The sequence below is a fragment of the Acanthisitta chloris genome, unplaced genomic scaffold (genome assembly GCF_000695815.1).
Source record: "Acanthisitta chloris isolate BGI_N310 unplaced genomic scaffold, ASM69581v1 scaffold1470, whole genome shotgun sequence".
NCBI classification, from domain to species: Eukaryota; Metazoa; Chordata; class Aves; order Passeriformes; family Acanthisittidae; genus Acanthisitta; species Acanthisitta chloris.
The window spans coordinates 147,024-164,644 of record NW_008650950.1 but is presented as its reverse complement, the minus strand read 5'-3'; the positions used below and the strand labels follow the sequence as shown (position 1 = coordinate 164,644).

At 42.7% G+C, this 17,621-nt stretch overlaps 1 protein-coding gene across 1 annotated transcript in view; it reads right to left on the bottom strand.

The window, feature by feature from the left end:
• The window catches only part of ADAMTS2 (ADAM metallopeptidase with thrombospondin type 1 motif, 2), a gene marked incomplete at its 5' end in the record, with an annotated part of 173,290 nt that overhangs the window by 8,995 nt on the left and 146,674 nt on the right, over positions 1–17,621 (bottom strand). Inside the window, 8 exons of the mRNA XM_009070951.1 lie at positions 513–645; positions 1,273–1,432; positions 2,615–2,778; positions 4,329–4,409; positions 5,034–5,157; positions 5,969–6,102; positions 10,145–10,320; positions 11,995–12,140. Coding sequence (XP_009069199.1) covers positions 513–645; positions 1,273–1,432; positions 2,615–2,778; positions 4,329–4,409; positions 5,034–5,157; positions 5,969–6,102; positions 10,145–10,320; positions 11,995–12,140 — 1,118 coding nt within the window. The remainder of the gene's footprint in view (positions 1–512; positions 646–1,272; positions 1,433–2,614; positions 2,779–4,328; positions 4,410–5,033; positions 5,158–5,968; positions 6,103–10,144; positions 10,321–11,994; positions 12,141–17,621) is intronic.

Genomic DNA, 17,621 nt, shown 5'->3' with positions numbered 1-17,621 from the left:
GAAACTGTAGAAGCAAGCCCAGAGGAGGCCATGAAGCTGCTAAGAGGACTGGAGCATCTCCCCTGTGAGGACAGGCTGAGGGATTTGGGGCTGTTCAGCCTGGAGAAGAGAAGGTTTTGTGGAGACCTCAGAGCAACTTTTCACTATCTGAAGGGCCTACAAGGAGCTGGAGAGGGACTCTGTGTTAGGAACTGCAGGTTCCTAGGGGTAACACGTTCAAATTGAAGGAGGGGAATTTTAGGTTAGATATTAGAAAAAAGTTTTTTACTGTAAGACTGGTGAGACACCAGCACAGGTTGCCCAGGGAAGTGGTGGTTGCCCTAACCCTGGAGGTGTTCAAAGCCAGGCTGGATGAGCCTTGAGCAACCTGTTCTGGTGGGGAGGTGTCCCTGCCCATGGCAATGGGTTGGGTGCAGATGATCTGTAAGGTCCATTCCAAGCCCTAAATTCTAAGATTCTGTGATGCTTCCTGCAGCTGCCAGGAAGCAGTGCTGGTGGGCAGAGATACTCACATGGGCTGGGAGCACTCCTGGAGGTTGCACACCCTGCGGATGGGCTTGGGCTTTGGGATCAACTCGCAGTAACTCCTATGAACCATCTTGTGGTCTGTCTTCCTCCGGCAGCCATACTTTGTGAACTGGTAGCCTGGGGAAAGACACTCCTCTCATTCTCAGTGCTGGTAGATCTCACACAGGACTTGCATTTCAAACAAACTGCACACACAAGACTACAGTAGAAACTACAGGTGAACATGCTACCAAAGGAACTGTAGACTGCACCAAATAAACACTTACTTATGTAAATTTAACATGCAGAATTGCTCATCCCCTTCATTTTTCACTACAGGCTATGAAGAGAAGAACATCTAATACTTTGAAAATGTTCTGCAAACCTGCCCAACCACACTCCAGTGCTGCAACCTGACCATCAGTCTGGGGAACAGCAACAGGCCCCAAAAGCAGGGGTCTTACATTGCAAGGTCCACATACAGGCAGACTTACTAAGGGCTGCCCCATGGCACCTTCAGGTTTAGCACCTTCACAGCTTGGAGACCCTCATCCAAATCTTGCACATTTGTCCTATTTTTCAGTTTCATAAACATAAATCAGATATGAGCCATCCCAGATCTGCCCCCAAACCATGTAAGTCAGATATTAACTCCATTGCTATTGACTTATCCATTACTTAAATAAAACCCATCTCAAACCCCTGGTCTCCCTAATATCTCATGGGAACAACTCAATTTTGAATGGTCTGGGGGTTTGTTTTTACCTCCTCCACAAGGTTTTGAACATTGGGACCATTTCTTCAATGCCCATTCGTATGTCACTGAGTCCACTTCCAAAACATTGTTGTTATCTACATTCAAGGAATCTTCATGGATCATGTACTTGTAAGTCAAAGATATCTTGGCACCACCATGAGGAATCACCTAGTAAGCAAAACAGATGTAAGGAAAAAAGATATGAAAGATTGATATCAGAAGCTATGTGAGATGACATGAAATAGTGAACATCATGACTCAGATATAAAAACATCCCTGGAGGGATTTAAACCTTTTAGCTGCACTCAACACATTTGTTTTTTCCCTGATGAAAAAGTCTCTCTATCCTTTTGACACAGAGTTTCTAAACTGCGTATTAAGAAAGACTGTTGTTAATTTAGACTTATTTTTCTTGCCAGCATTGGACTGACTTCATGATATTAAATTTTTTCCATATCCCATCATAAAGGAAGGAAATTTTGTACTAAAATGATAATGAATAGTTCCACCAAAAGACAAAGCAAATTCAACTGCAGAGATAACTGAAAGCGGTGAAGAAAACTACATATATTTCTGATAAATCACAAATATTTTTATAATAATCCTGGGAATTCTGCAAAGCTTGTTATTCAATCTTGACAGAAATATAAACTATTTAGAAAGAGGTTTGGTTATGACACTGCACTAAGACAAATGCAAGAAAACAGAACTCAATGTGAACAAAGTGCAAAATATTGGTCCTTTGGAAACATATTTATTCCTCCTTTGAAGTTCAGCTGGTGTAGATGGACACATTACAGCTGTTTTCAGAGGGATTCTGAATCAGCTTACCCCTACAAATTGCTGTCTATCATTTGCTGGCTTGCAGTGAAAAAAAGAATAGAGTTGGCTGGTTTTGGGAACTGTGGAACTGGCTGTGCCCTGACAGAGAGAGCCTTGAAGCACAAGAATTCTGCATCTGCCTGTGCAGGATACATTTTCAAACACTGGTGGGAGAAGGAGCTATCAAATCGAGCTGATACGAACCACTTTGACCTTTTTTAAACTAATGCTCACATGTCAGACATGGTAAGTGAGCTGGGAAGTCTTTGCACAGTTGGCCAATTGCTAGGCCATTCCCAGGAAATAATCAGGAGAGCTGGTTGCTCAACACACAACTCTGGGTTATAACAACTCTTGTACAGAGCGGTGAATTAGGAGAAAGGAATTAAAATACATCTTCTATTGTCTTATAATTGAAGCAGATGTCTTCTTGTAACTCACAAGAGGAATCTAAATTCTGTTATAGCCCATTATCGCTCTGTAACCCTGACACTGTGTTCTGTGGGAGATGATTTCCACTTGACTTACCAGAATAACTATCCCATTACGCAGTGGCCCCATGGTCTGCACCGTCTCTCTATCGTCGTCATTCCGATATTCCCACTCCACACCCATGTCAATAAATACTTTAGAGTCTGGCACATAGTTGTCTTCGCTTAGAATGAATTTCCCCGTTTCACGATTTTTAATAGCTAGGAACAACATAAGAAAAGTCAATACAACAGGTTTGCTTCTCATCTCCACTTTTGTTCTGCTCATGTCCCAGTGGAAGAACCAGAAAAGGCTGGGGTGCATTTTCCCCTCTGTTTCCTCACAGGTTTGGAAAGACTTTTTCAGGTGTTTCACTGAACTGCCAATGCTTTTCTGCTCAGCTCCAGAAACATCAATTGTCCTTTTTTTCCCCCTTTTTCACAGCCTGCCTTGCCAGAGAAACGAGGCCAGCTCGGCAGCACAGCAGGGGTCCAGCTGCCTGTTCCCAGCTAACAACTTCTGAATCCACTGGCCAAATCTGAGCCAATTTGAGAGCCAGTAGGGGTGCCATGGCCACTCAGCTCTTTCATATGCTGTAAGGCAGCTCAAGGGGGTGTTACTGCTCCATGAGAGAAAGGCTACTGGGCTAACCCCCAGCAGGTCCCCACAGCAAGAGAGAGACACTAGAAGCAGCATTAATTTTCCTGCTCAGATCCAGTCCTGACACTGACACAGCCCTGTTAAGCTCCTGCTGCTCTGCAGGCACCTGCCACTGCACACAGCTCCTGCTTCCCGTGCTCCAGCTCTCATCACTGCTCCATCCTTCACCTGCAGAGACTTCAGCCACCTTTGTATTAGGACAGGTTTTCTCCTGAGATGGAACATTTGCCCTCCATCTTAGAAGAAACAGGGACTGTTATTTAACACCAAATTTTAACTTCATTCCCTCTCTAGCAGCTACCTGAGCATCCTGGTCCCTCTGCACTGCCCATGACAGAGCACAAGGTGTTTGTGTCCCCTGTGCAGTGCTTACCCCACACTGGAACAACTTTGTCTGAATGGCAAGCAGTTCACAGGGATCAAACCTGACCCCCAGGCCCAGGCTGTACTGAGCAGCAAGGGAAGCATTCACTGGTGAGAACCTGGGATGGCTCACGATACAATTAGCAAACCATTTGCTGTGAGTCTCCCTCCAATTAATAGCAGCCTACTAGACACTGCTTCCCATTGATTACAGGGCACAGGGAGGAGCAGATTTCAATTACCTCCTAAGCCACTGGATTGATTTGGCAGCCTCATGTCAATACTGTTAGCATTGGGGCAGAATCTGAAACGGATTTGGATATAGCTGGGAAATGACTGAGGATGGGAACTGTGTTGCCAAAAACGCACACAAAGTTCACAGAGTCATAGAATGATGTGGGTTGGAAGGGACCTTAAAGATCATTTAGTTCTAGCCCCCATAAGATAACAGGGGCTGGTCCTCTCTGGGCTGGACATTGCACCCCATAGAGTAATTCAGTGCCTTTTCCAGCAGCTTTCACACATTCACATACCTACACAGGGATCTTCTGGCTAGGACACTGGGGAATGCAGCACAAGGAAATAAAAGTGCCAAACAAGTTTCCTAATTTAACATACTTTAAGAAGGTATGTGGTGTGGGAGGATAATGGGTAAACAAATGCATAAAGACATTGTCAGGTTCCAGAGACAAAAATAACCAGCAGAAAAAAATGATTCTGACTGAAAATTTTCCTAGTTGTTACTTACCAAGATTATGACTGGTGGCATCTGTTTCCTGTATAAGCAAATGTCTCGCACCCGCAGGAATTTCAAACATCTTAATGTGCCCTATATAGAATTATTTGAAAAGATAGTAATGGGTTAGGATGCCACAAACAGGAAGGGTCTGTCTTAGGTTTTCAAATAAACATTATTTTCTGAAAGCAGAGTGTATTACAACAAGCTGAACCTAATCAGCATCATTCCCATCCCTATTTCTGTGCCAGATGATGGAACATAACAAGGACAAACAGCTTTGGGTCAGAAGAAAGATGCCTTAAGTATTATCAACAGAGTAAAATGGGCTTTGAGTGCCATATGCACCTACAGAGAGACCACACAATCTCCTGATTGACAGTGAGTGATGATGCTATATTATTGCAGCACTCCAGTGACTTGGACAGATCAGTTGACTGACATCAGCAGCACAAGTTAGTCCACAGCTCTCCAGCATGGAGCAGGGAAGCCCTTCTCTATGCATGCACAGGCCCTGGTATCATCAGCTTTAATTGATCACTGGACACAAGTCTTATTTTCAAATTCTAGACACATCTGGAAGTAAGTCCAGATTGTTTGTTGAAATTAATGATGCTGCAAATTATTTGTAATTGTCCTGGTACTTTCCATGAAACAGAAGAGATCAAGCAAAAATACCCTGAATTTCCCAGGACAAACCACACTGCATGCACTGACCTTGTTTCTTTGGTACTCTTGAAAATGTTCTTTTCACCACTTTGCAGTGGGAATTATCTCCTCCACAAACACCACACTTATCTTCCTGCTTCGTGGAACCTATGACCCTGTCACACCCAACTTTCTGTGCACAAAAGAGAAAAACAGTCATTCTTGTTTATCCACTCTTCAATTCAAATGATTCTCTTCAGATATCAAACCTCAGACTTCTGCTTCAGCAAAGCAGTTCACATTGTAGTTCTTTCCTGGAAGATCAACACCTAAACAGATTTTAATGCTTCCAGCTCCTATAATAGCTGTCAATCAGGTGATTATACTTTTATATTATGCTTCACAGTGGTCCTCTTACTGAAGGAAAGCAGCACAGTTAAGGAAAAGCTTTTAAGCCTCAGCTTATCTTTAGGCAGATGCTTAAATTCCAGGAGAATCAAGGCATCTATACGAGGATAAGCACCTCCACCAGTGCTTTGCTAAGTCAGAGACTCTAATTCCGTTGAAAGATGACCTGCAGCAGATCCTGACTTAGAGGAACTGTCATTGATTTTTTAAAAATAGCATGATCAAACACAGAGTGAATGCACATCAGCCATATCCTAACACCACTTTCCTTGAAAGCTGCTGCGTGTTCCTGTTTCATTGTACATTCCACCCCCACTAAACCCCAGCAGGAAACGCTTTTCTTGAAAGCTAATTGTAATAGTCCATCTTCAAATACTGCAGGAAATATTACTTGTGTAGGTAGGTGCTTTTGGAACTGAGTCACGTGTGTGGCAACAGTGACTATCACACATAATATTGTGACAATAATCCCAGCGAAATCTCCTTATTGCCCAAAGCCTTATTATACTTAGTCATTGTGGGGGGAGAAACACTCAAGGTAGAATTTGAATTGTTTTCACAATATTAAGTGCTGAAACAGGCCATCAAACACTTACCAAGCAGTCTCCCCGCACGCAGATGCTGTAAGCATCCTTGTAGGAGCAGCGAGTCCCGTCGTGAACCATCCGTTTCATATACACCACATCCCCTGTTTCCTTTGATTCGCAGTACAGGTGGCATCTCTCCTTAGCTGAAAAATAATATGACCCAAATTTTGCATGGTCAGCTCTCACAGTTTAACTGCTGATGTTGTGAACAGCACTTCCAGTCCTGTTGGCTCTATTTTCTTCCTTCCATACATCACAGGATGCAGTATGGTACCCCATAAATCATCCATTCCTATCCCCTTTCAAAGGCTACATGATCATTTGGAAACTGCTGAATCATAAAACACCCATGTGTCATCATTAGGAGACAGACTTAAAAATAACACATCATTGACTTTGATGGGGGGATCTCTTTAATCCTTGGCAGATGATGCAATCTGGCAGAGGTTTCCTCACTCTGCTGCACATCTACCTGTGAGAGATGCAGGTTTCTACTGCACTGCACTTAAATCTGAAAAAAAGCCAAAGTAATTTTGCCATTAAAAGCAGCTGTTTGACACTGAGTGAACTTGGCATCCCGAATTTCTTCAGACAGCTGAGCCATAGCACTTCCTCCTAACCATGAAGTCAACTTTCCCTCATGGTCATACTTGTATTAATGATAATTTATAACATTAAACAAGATGAGATGTCAAAAAGATTCAGACAAACCCCAAGGTTTTACTGCCAACACATGGAGAAACAGCCAGACAAGTGGTATTTTCTCTAATCTGTTTCAAAGAGCTAAGAACAAAAAACAAAGCTGAAAATGACTAGTCAGTGGCTGAACAAAGTTGTATTCCAGTAGTGCATTTCATTTTGTCCATTTCTCTTGCTGTCTCCAGCCCCATAATATAATTCACTATGCTTTACTTGGCACTGAAGAGCAGATGGCCTTTCTGCTAGATGAAACAAACAGAAATTCCACTATTTTAACATGATTAAAAGCTGGGACACTTTTCCCACCATTTATAACAATAATGACCTTTCCATTATAGTAGTTCAATCGAAATAAATCTTCACAGGCCCTTTGCGTTCTTCCCCTGTACAGTTCATGGCCTCTGCCCTCTTTTTCTACAGTCCTTGTTACTGCTGTTGATGTCCTCGAGGCCCCTGGGTATTGGTACATCAGAGACCTTTGTTACTGCTCCCAAACCATGCAGAGATGTCACACTCAAAATGTAGGGTCTAGTCTATTAAAACAGGTACGTTACTTTTTTTGGTGCAAATTCTTAATAGGAGACAATGAAGGTCATAATAATGACAGACCTAATGTATTTGCATACATATTAGAAGATAAAACTGTGCACAATGTACACATTCCTCCTCTGGGTATGTACCCACACCACTCACCCCCACCCCAGGCATACCATGCACTCACTGCATTGATTAAAGGAAAATATAAGAAGGTCTGACTGGGTGCCAACAACTCTATACAAGGGTTTTGTTTCAGAGAGGGTTCTCCTCCCACTGCTCCATGGGAACTGTAAATGTGCAAGTGCTGTTAAATTAGACCCTTTTAATTGCAAATAGCTATTTTCTTTCTGTTCACTGGTGTTGGGCATAGTAGAGGTGCAGGAGCATGAATGTGATGGTGTGGCTGTCCATTCCCTGCTCCCCATGAGTTTCCTTCTGATTTAATTGAGGCTGGGAGCTAACAGCCAATGTCACTGTGTGCTGTCCTGGCAGATGCATGACACAGGGTTATGTGAGCACAGCCCTGCTCACACAGGCAGTGAGGAGATGGTGCTCAGAGGGTTTGGAGCAGGAGACAGGCCATGGCACAATGGGGCTCAAGGAGTGTACCCCAGCTTGGTGGCTTTTTTTTTCATGCCTGTCTCTTCCTATCCCACAGACAATGTGTCAGACACATCCAGCTGAGCTGTGTGTGAAGTGTATGGATTTATGTCACTTTTGAGCCACAACTACATTATCTGCACAAAGTATGTCGCTTATCTTTACAAAAGGGAGTTTTAAATAGATTTAGAGTTCAAGCATAAGCCACCCTCCAGCCTTGTTTTCACACAAAAGCTGTTCCCTGCACAGGTAAATGTAACTCTCAAGGTGTCTGCAGTTAGACCATAGTTATATGGGAAACCAGCAGTGCCCAGGGATCAGTGCTCAGACTTCAATGTGCTGCTTTCTGACCCAGAAGCCATTGAATTTAATAGAAAAACATCTGATTAGTTTCAGTGGTCTTTGCAGCAGACTGCTCCAAAGGCTAAAGCAGAAGCAAAGGTCCTGCAGGCCACAACATTCATCCCCCCTCCCTGTGCCAGCACAGCTATTTCATGAAATTAAGCTGTGAGGCTGTATCTGTGCCTTTGAAAATCCCAGGCTGACCAAAATGGCATGAAAAGAATGAGGGAACCCTGAAAACTGTTTGGGAAGAAAATCAGGCAAATTAATTACAAGGAATTTGCTATTAATTTCTGGCAGAGTATCCTCTCACTGGAATGCAAAATGTTTCACCCAAAGTGACCCTTCCCCTCCCAGCGATGGGTGCTGGGCTGAGGACAGGGTGGGTGCCCAGTACCTGCCTCTTGCCAGGCTAACCCTGCCCTCAAGTCATTCAACTGAAGTGACAGGGTTTAAAAACAGCAAGCAGCCCACACTGCTCACTCAACAAGTTGAGACTCATTGCCCTATGTCTTTTTGTTTGGTAACACATCTTCTCAGTGTGTTCTCTGGCCATAGCAGACATGGCAATAGCACAGCAACAACCCCCATGGCCCAAATCAACCAGCTGCACTTTCACTGACAGTTAAGCCAAGGTATTAACAGGAACAGGAACGTTTTTGTTCTAAGAGATGATCTCTGCTGAGATGCCAGAACAACAGCCTGACCATGCTGGTTGAGACCCAGCACCCATCCAACCCAACACCTGCCTCCAACAGTGCCAGCAGTGTTTGCAGGAAGATGTAAAAACAAACTGGATACTTTCCTCAGAATTTTCTCCAAGTTCCTCATAAACTGCAGCTTGGGGACTTCCGAAGTCATGGTTGGAACTTGGTGTTTAATAGCTCTTAATGGATTGTAGAACTGTCAAAAATTTCTCTAAATCATTTCTAAAATTTTCTGGCATCTGCAGCTTCCTGTGGTAGTCAATTCCAGGATAATTAGATGCTGTGTGGAAAAGTACTTCCTCTTATTTGTTTTAAATCTGCCACCTGATAATTTTATTTGATGTTCCCAGGATTATGGTATGAGAAACTGAATAATCACTCCATGTTCAGCCGCTTCGTGCCGCTCACAGTTCTGTAACTCTATCTTTTTAATCTAAATCCTTGCTTTTTCAGGGTGAAACATCCTGGTTTATCCAAACTCTCCTCAGCCAGAAGCCAATGTTTATGTTTGCTTTATTCTGGCCATTCTGAGTTCAGTGGTGGGTTTTTTAGTAGCGTGGGCAGCAGTGAGATGTGCACAAGCTGAGCTGCATTGGCTGAGTATTTACAGACACTGCACAGGGACACGAAGGCAGATCAGTGTTCTCCATCCCTCTCTCGACAGCCACTGAACTGATGTTTTCCTAAAGCTATTCCCAACTCTTAACCTTTCTCTTCAGAACCTACCTTGTGTACACAGAGACATACAAACCAGTTTTTACCCCCATATCAATTACTGGCATTCATTAGCATCAAATTCCTCTTCAATCTTCTGCCATTTGGTGTCACAAGGTCCTTCTGCAGCTCTCACAGTGGACTGCCCTATTTTAATTAGCCTCAGTAATTTTGTAACCTGAGTAGATATTGTCACCTCGTTCGTTCCCTTTCCCTGCTCACTGCCATGTCCAGCAGCACCCACATTGCCAGCACCTGTCCTTGTGGAACACATCCTTCCATGCAAAACCATTCCCTTTTATCTCCTGATAACTCCATTTAACAGCTCTCACTGGGGAACAGAGTCCAAAGTTTTCTGAAAACCCAAGTACGTTGCATGAAGTGGATCACTCATACAATCATATGCACCGATCCCTCAAAAAAACTAACAGATTTGGGAGCCATGATTGCCGTAGAAGAACTTTTATAAAAACTAACAGATTTGGGAGCCATGATATCCCTGGAAGAACTTTTAACCTCTCCCTATGTCGTTTTTATTTGTATTTGCAACTGGTTTATTTTTCGTAGGAAAAAAGGGGCTGCTCACCATCAACATGTTCATAGGGGAGCCAGTGGTGTTTCGTGTTCTGGTACTCAAAGTAAGGGTCCCACTGCCGACACTGCTCCTCTCTGAAATCCTCAAAGTCCTTGGGACACTCCTGTGTGTTACACAGCTGGAACTCGTAGCTAGGCCCCACACACGTGCGGCCTCCGTTGGCAGGACTGCAGAGGGGAGAGAAACCCACGGTTTGCTTTGCCATTAATGCATCAATCAAGCATCTATCAAGGGTGTTGAGGAGCAGTTTAATTCCCAGTCATGTCACTAGGCAGTTGATGAACCTGGGGCTGTATTTCTGATATGGAAAACACACATTTCCTTTCAAATCCTGCTGTCACTATTTCACTCTTAAAAAGCAGTTTCTGCAAGTAGAGGCTCAAACCACTTGATACAGGCAAGAAAAGCCATTTTCTTGGTGTAGCCAGGAAAGGAAAGCACAAGCAGATGAAGCAGCTCATTCACATTCACCCCTAAGGCAGCAGGAGAACCAGAACAGCCCAGCTCAGGGCCATGTCCCCAGGCAGATGTGCACCAGATCACTGTCAGATCATAGAATCATAGATTCAACCAGGTTGGAAGAGACCTCAAAGATCATCGAGTCCAACCCTACTGTGGTTACTAGACCATGGCACTAAGTGCCACATCCAGTCTCAGCTTGAAAACCTCCAGGGATGGTGAATCCACCACCTCCCTGGGCAGCACATTCCAATGCCTGAGCACTCTCTCTGTAAAAAAATCTCTTCCTAATATCCAACATAAACCTGCTCTGGCAGAGCTTGAGCCTGTCAGATCTGGCAATGCAGAGCCCAGGATGTGTAGCTGGGTTTGCACCTTCTCCCAGGAAACACAGACAACATTTTCAATAGTACATTAGGCTTTTCCTACATGAAAATAGATTTTACAACTGAAACTGTGCCCACAATTATAAAGGTCACTTTCATGTTGCCAGTGTAATAAAGGCTGAAATGAGAACTGGCAAACGTTTTCTTAACAGAACAATTTCCATTAGAAAATGCTGCTTCCTAAAACTTGATTTTAAAAAAATCAATGATAAGATGATTTTTAATGCTGGTCAAGTTCAATTGCTTTATCAGCACTTTGTAGTTTTGAATTTTGTGAGTTTTTTGAATTTATTTTATAGTAAATTCAATGTTAAAAATATATTGTCTAGTAAAATCATTTAATTTTAGCAATTGTTTCAGTTGTTGATGTTAGAATCTTGACACTTTATGATACCCCTCCAAGATAGCAATTATGCATCTCATCTCATTTGTATATAGAATCTTTATTAAATATACTTTACTTCCAGTGTTACTGGAATTGAATCATTCTACATTATTTAGATGACCCATATGTAAGTTATTGAAGCAAAACAATTCAAAATTCCTAAAATTAACTTTGGAGAAGGTTCTGATCTCTGGAGCTTTGTTCCAACTTGGAATGAAAACTGTTTGGAAATATTTTAAGACCTTCTTGTTGAAATATCCTAAGAGGTGGATTTAAGAAAACCTTTTTCAAAGGTTTGCCATTATTTCATACTCACATATTAGAACAAGACATAGATAGGGCCTTAAACTTTTGCTTCTGCTTTAAACAGTAGTGCATTAGCACTTTCAAGAACTGCAAAACCAGTTTAGTGGATGGATAAACTGAGAAATAAAGATGATTCATGATTAGCTAAGGGCCCAAAGTAGAATTTCTGACAACATATACTATAGGTCAGATTGAACAAGCACCACTCAACATCTTTTACTGCACTGCTGCAGTGAGAACGTCGCAAGGATTCTCACCATCCATGCACTGCACATCAGTAAGGTGCCTGGGGGTTGTGCACTTACTGTGGGTTGTCACACTGGCGTGTCCTGTACTTCACCCCAGTGCCACAGGTGCGAGAACAAGAGCCAAACTTACTCCATGCCCCCCAGTGTCCATCCTGCTTCAGTATATCTGGTGTGAGCCAGATGCAGTGACCTTTAAAGCAATGCTGAAAGAGAAAATCAGATGTCAAAACAATTTATGATTAATTTATATCCTATGAGAAACTGTGGTACCACAGATTTAATTTTAGGCACAAATTCTGGATTTATTTTTTTTTTTCACCTCTGGAGCAGAAAGTAGCAAGACTTGCTCTCAGATTGTGCCCATGATGCCAAACTCACTCAGATTTTAGAAATTTACACACTCACTATGTACATATATGTGTGCAGGATTCAAGCTTACCAAGTTTGTTCGACTGCTCTCAGTGTTACACTCCCTCAGCACCTGTCTGCAGCAGGGATTTCAGCAGAACTAATACAGATTCATTAAGGGAAATGGCAGAATCCCAAATCCTGGAGGCTAATGGTACCATTCTGCCTTTGCCATTGCCTGCAGCCGCTGCAGGCAGCACCTGCAAGAGCTCTGGCCCAGCACCATCCTGCCCAGCCACTCCCAACTCCACATCATCCTCCTGCAAGAAATGTGAGCAGCACAGTGGCATGAAATTAAAGCCAGTTCACAATTTAGACATCAGGCTATTAAAGAAAACCTCTTGCAGTCTCCCTGGAGCTTTCATAGCATTTTCATAGTCCAGGCTGGCAGTGATATCAATGAAAGAGGCATCAGGGTAATTAAAAAGGATTGCAATAAACTGGGCAGACTGGTTAGTGGGACAGGAGCACAGGTGGTGTTTGCCTCAGTTCCTGTAGTAGAAGGGATGGATGAGGAGAGGAGGAGGAAAAGCCACCTTATCAATAGGTGGCTAAAGGATTGGTGCTACTGGCAGAATTTTGGCTTTTTCGACCATGGGGCATATTCTGTGTTGCCAAGACTACTAGAGTCAGGTGGGCTTCATCTCTCTAGCAGGGACAAAAGAACTCTAGCCCATAGTAAACCTGATCAAAATACCAGGAAGTGTTCCTCAGGGAGCAGCCCTGGACAGTCCCAGTGCTGCACAACTCATCACGCCCTATCACACCTTCTCTTTTCTTTTACCTGGTTTTCAATACAGTTATTCTACAGCAGTTTAAACACAGAATTTTCTGCATCTCCCCAAACCCATAACGTTTTTATACACTTCTTTAAAAGCTTTCATGGCTCCAGTACTGATAGTCTGTACTGTCTCCTCTAGTTAAAGAAAACCATCAATGCCTTCCCACCAATTTCTCCAGTCCCTAATCAAAGAATTTTTTTCTTCACAGAAGTCAGAATGAATTCTTCTCAAGGATCACAGGTTCTGGCCCTTTCTAGTACTGTCTTTGCTTTCATAAAAGGCTACTGATGAAGTGTGGGTGCTGGAAAATATATTCCAGCCCAGCAAATGACTTTGCCTGAGACTGTCGCAGTTTGTCTGTGCTAACGGTTCCTGTCGGGATTGGAGCTCTGGCTCAGGAGCACAGATGGCTGCAACAACAAGTGAAATCAGTCACTTACTTTCCTTAACATTCAAGTCAACAACAACATTTTACACAGCTTAACAAGCCCTGGAACGCAGGAATTTGGCAGGCTGCACAAGCCAAGCATATGGCTAAATGCATGCTGCCAGCAAAAACAAAATCAGAAGATATATAACAGCAGAGCCTCCTTCAGCATAGAGCGATTAGTGATCTGGAAGGCAAATTTAAAAGTGATGGATAATCATTAATAATGCTGAATTTAAAGAGAGAATCATTAGTGAAATGGTGACAAGGCAGAGCTTACTGATTCGCTAATCTGCTCAGTGACTGGCTCTTTATTCATGCAATTTATTTTGGTGCTGATTGGGTTGGACAAGGAGTAGAAGAGAGAGTAGAAATTAGGTTTGAAGTATTTTTTTTTCTTTCTCATGACTTCAGATATTCAAAGTCAAAACCTATGAAATAGATGAGTTACCACAAAGCCAATTATACCAATCCTGCTCTGGAGCTGTAATGGGCAGATTTTTCTTAGCTGTTTGACAGAACAAGAGATAATTCAGCAAAGCATGAAAGAAATGCAAAATGCTAATACATCCTTTGCTTTTTTTGGTTTTGAAAATCAGGGCTGTACCCTTCAGGGACCGTTTACTTATGGCTTATAGAGGTTTGTTGGAACAAACAGTTCGAGTTGTGGGGCCCTGTGAGCCATGGGACCATTCAGAGATGAGGGGGAAGCTGGCAATGCATCAGCTTGTCAATACAAATTTCAGCTGGGCTTGGAAGCAGATGTGAAGTGACAGCTCCTGATCTGTGCTTGCTCACACAGCCTTTTATCAGGGTGCTGCACCCTCAGGTGTAAGTTCCACAGCAGTCACCAAATCCATGTCAAGAGCCATATAGCCTATGCTCATTTTGTGATGATCTGGAAACCAGTGCTTGAACTCGTGGAGGAGAGCGAGAGGCATGTGATGATGTTGTGTTTCCCAATCTCTTTTCCCTGTTTTTGCCAGGAAGAGTGGGATGTGGGTTTGCAACAGCCACTAATAAACCCCCTGTCTGGCACTGAGACTGGTCTGGGAGGCAAACATGCTGTGTAAAGGAAAGAGCAGCACTGATCTTTACTGGAGAAGCTGGTCAGATGCTGATTGTTGGGAAGCTGAGGCAGAGCTATTAGGAGAGAAGCATTTGTGTAAAATGACTCATCCCCAGCTCTGCCTTTTCTTGGGGATTAGAAGAAAGGAGCCTACAGAAAACAAACTGATTCTCAAATGTGTCCTACTCTGTGCAGACCCATGCAAGAAAATGAGTGAGAAGGTAAAACCAGAGACATAGTCATCTCCATTGTTATAAAGGAAGTTAAAGCCAACCCTTCCTATTGCTACTACAGTAACCACATAATGAGGTGGAAAAAAAGCCAATTTCAAGCACTATTCCCTTCACAAACAGGGGATTTCACTTAAAGAGTGAAGAATATCAAAACAATTTATTATTTTTTTAAAATGAGAAAAAGAAGTGGGTGAATGCAAATTATTTTCTTAGTGGAAGACAAGATGACTTGCAGTCTCGCCTCATTCTCTGGCAAACAGGACAGTCCAAAACAAGTGCAATTTCCAGGAGAGGAAGCTTAAATTTCTTGCAGTAAAACATTCCATTGCTGTTTTCAGCAGTTCTTTGAAACAACTGCTGTGGATGCCAAAAAAAGAGCCAGTGTGTTCCTGTGGGCTTAACACATCTGCAAGTCAATTTTCCAAGAAAAGACTTGAAGATCTTCCCTGGGTATCTCTAACTATTTTATATTGGGCAGCATTGGGCAGCTCTCCTATGTCCTCACTTGACACCCCAGTTATCCACCAGGTAACCCCTCACACTGCCCCATGGCTGGTGGCCCTTAGTTCTCCCCATTCTCTTCAGATCCTATCAGGAGAGGGTGACTTATTTATTTGTATTCCCCAGCACACACAGGCTAGCCTGCTCTGTTCCATCTGTTGGAGGATAATTAGTTGCAAGGCATGAACTGAAAGCTCTAACACTAAGGACTACTCTGAGCCAGTAAAAATTTCTTCAGTGGAGAATCAAGTATTCTCCCTGTTTCTGTGGTGACTAACACAGCACACACTCACCCATCTGTGTCCTGTCTCCAAGAGAAGCTGAGGTCAGCTTTCTCAGTGGGAAATTATCTGGATTGCTTTGAGTACACATTAGTGTTTTCAGAAACCTTTTTTCTTGGTCCATTTTTCTTCTCAATAATATCTATTTATTTCAATATTTAATCATTCCCTTCCTTTCCTGACAGAGTAAAAAAGTCATTCCAAGTTTGACTCAGATCATCTCATTAGCACAGTGCAAGCAAAGAGAAGACCTGCAAGGTTTGTACTGGATCCTTGGCATGTAAGCCAAATCCAAGAGCAACATCAGCTGGGCTGGCAGGAGCAGGTACCAGGATCTTACCTCTCTCCAAGAAATGAAAAAAAAGGAGGCTCAGGTGGTACAAACCTTGGTGTTAGCCACTGCAAGAGAAGGACTCGAGCATGTGATTGCCTTGCATGAATGACTTTGGGTTTTATTTCCACCCTGTGGAGAGCAGTTAGCTACTTCAGCCAATATAAATGTCTCCCCCTAAAGAGTAATATTTTGAAAAAATGGAACAACAACAACTGATGATATATTTCTGGAGGTTGCCTGGATTCAGAAGCCTGAGGCTAATGGTGGAACTGACAGAATCGTACACAAGTAAATAAATTATCAGCTGAAAGCATATGTTTTCTTTCAATACACAGAATGCCAGGCAGAGTTAAGCTTTGCACAGTTTTGCCTCATCTGTGTGGTTTACTATAGCAATTTATGGAGTGTCTTTGACTCCACATTAAGACTCTGACCCTCCATGTGCTTAACTTTACACACCGAAGTTATTTCATGGAAGCTAATGGGACCATTGCAAGCTGTTGCATCTTCAAAGCTTCACAAAATTGATAGAATATTCCCCCTTGCTATTGAAAACTCTATCTAGTTTTTTTAAAAATCAAGCTGGGAGCAATATAAAATATTCTATTTCCTTTAGGATTCTGTCAAAATAGTAGTTTTCTTCTTTGGCTGGGAAGCTCCAAGAGAATATTTTAATTTTTTTAGCTTTAAACTCCAAAAATTATTAGCTGCCAATAGAAAGGTTGTTCAGTATCTCCATTTGCACAGAGAGACTTTTTAATAAGTTTTTGAAATGGCTGAACCTCACTCTTTTGGCAACTTATTTCAAATAACCACCTGCGCAGAAGAGGTTACATACATTTACATATATTTACTTAAATAGACTCTTGTATGTATACACATATATAGACAGTATTATAAAGTCTGATTTTCCCTTTCTAAGGGTCAGTGCCTGGGTGCAGGACACAGCCTGGGTGTGCAGAGACACGGCCATATCAATGTGTTTGCCAAAAAAGTGCTGTCGATCTCGTATCTCCCATATGGGTGTTCTCACCCCTTGCTCATCTGTTAGGAAGGAGACAGCTGGACTGGATTCTCCTCAATAGCATCTGCTAAGTTGGGAGCAGTTATCAGTTATCTGAACACCAGCCTTAGGTGACAACATCCACGCGCCATACGCTGCGTTCGTCTCCCCAACACCACTTGCATTCCTGGCATCTGTTCCCCTCAGCTGGGGCAAAGCCAGGATGTTTCTTTGACACATCAGCAGTGTTGTGATTGGGTTGAGCTTAAAATAGGCCCTGGGAATTAGTGGTATGAAATCACAAAAGCTGCAAGTCTCTAAAGTGGGAAACAAACGGATCTTTTTGAATCAACGTCTTTTATTGCTTGTGTTTCTGTTCTTCTCTTTTCTGGCGTTATTCCAAAGAAAATAGTGGATCAAGTTTGAAATTATTTTTCCTCTTCCTCATGTGCTGATGAGGTATCATGGGAGATGTACCTGAAAGGAGGCTGCCCCACTGCAACTGAGTCCCACCTCTGGGCAATAAATGAATTTTATAGCCCTGTGCTTTTAGGTAAGAGCCTCTGGTATTGCCCAAATTGGTGAAGAGAGTGAGCAGGGAAAGGCAAAATAAAGGGCAGAGATGAAAAGGAAAGAAACAGATGGA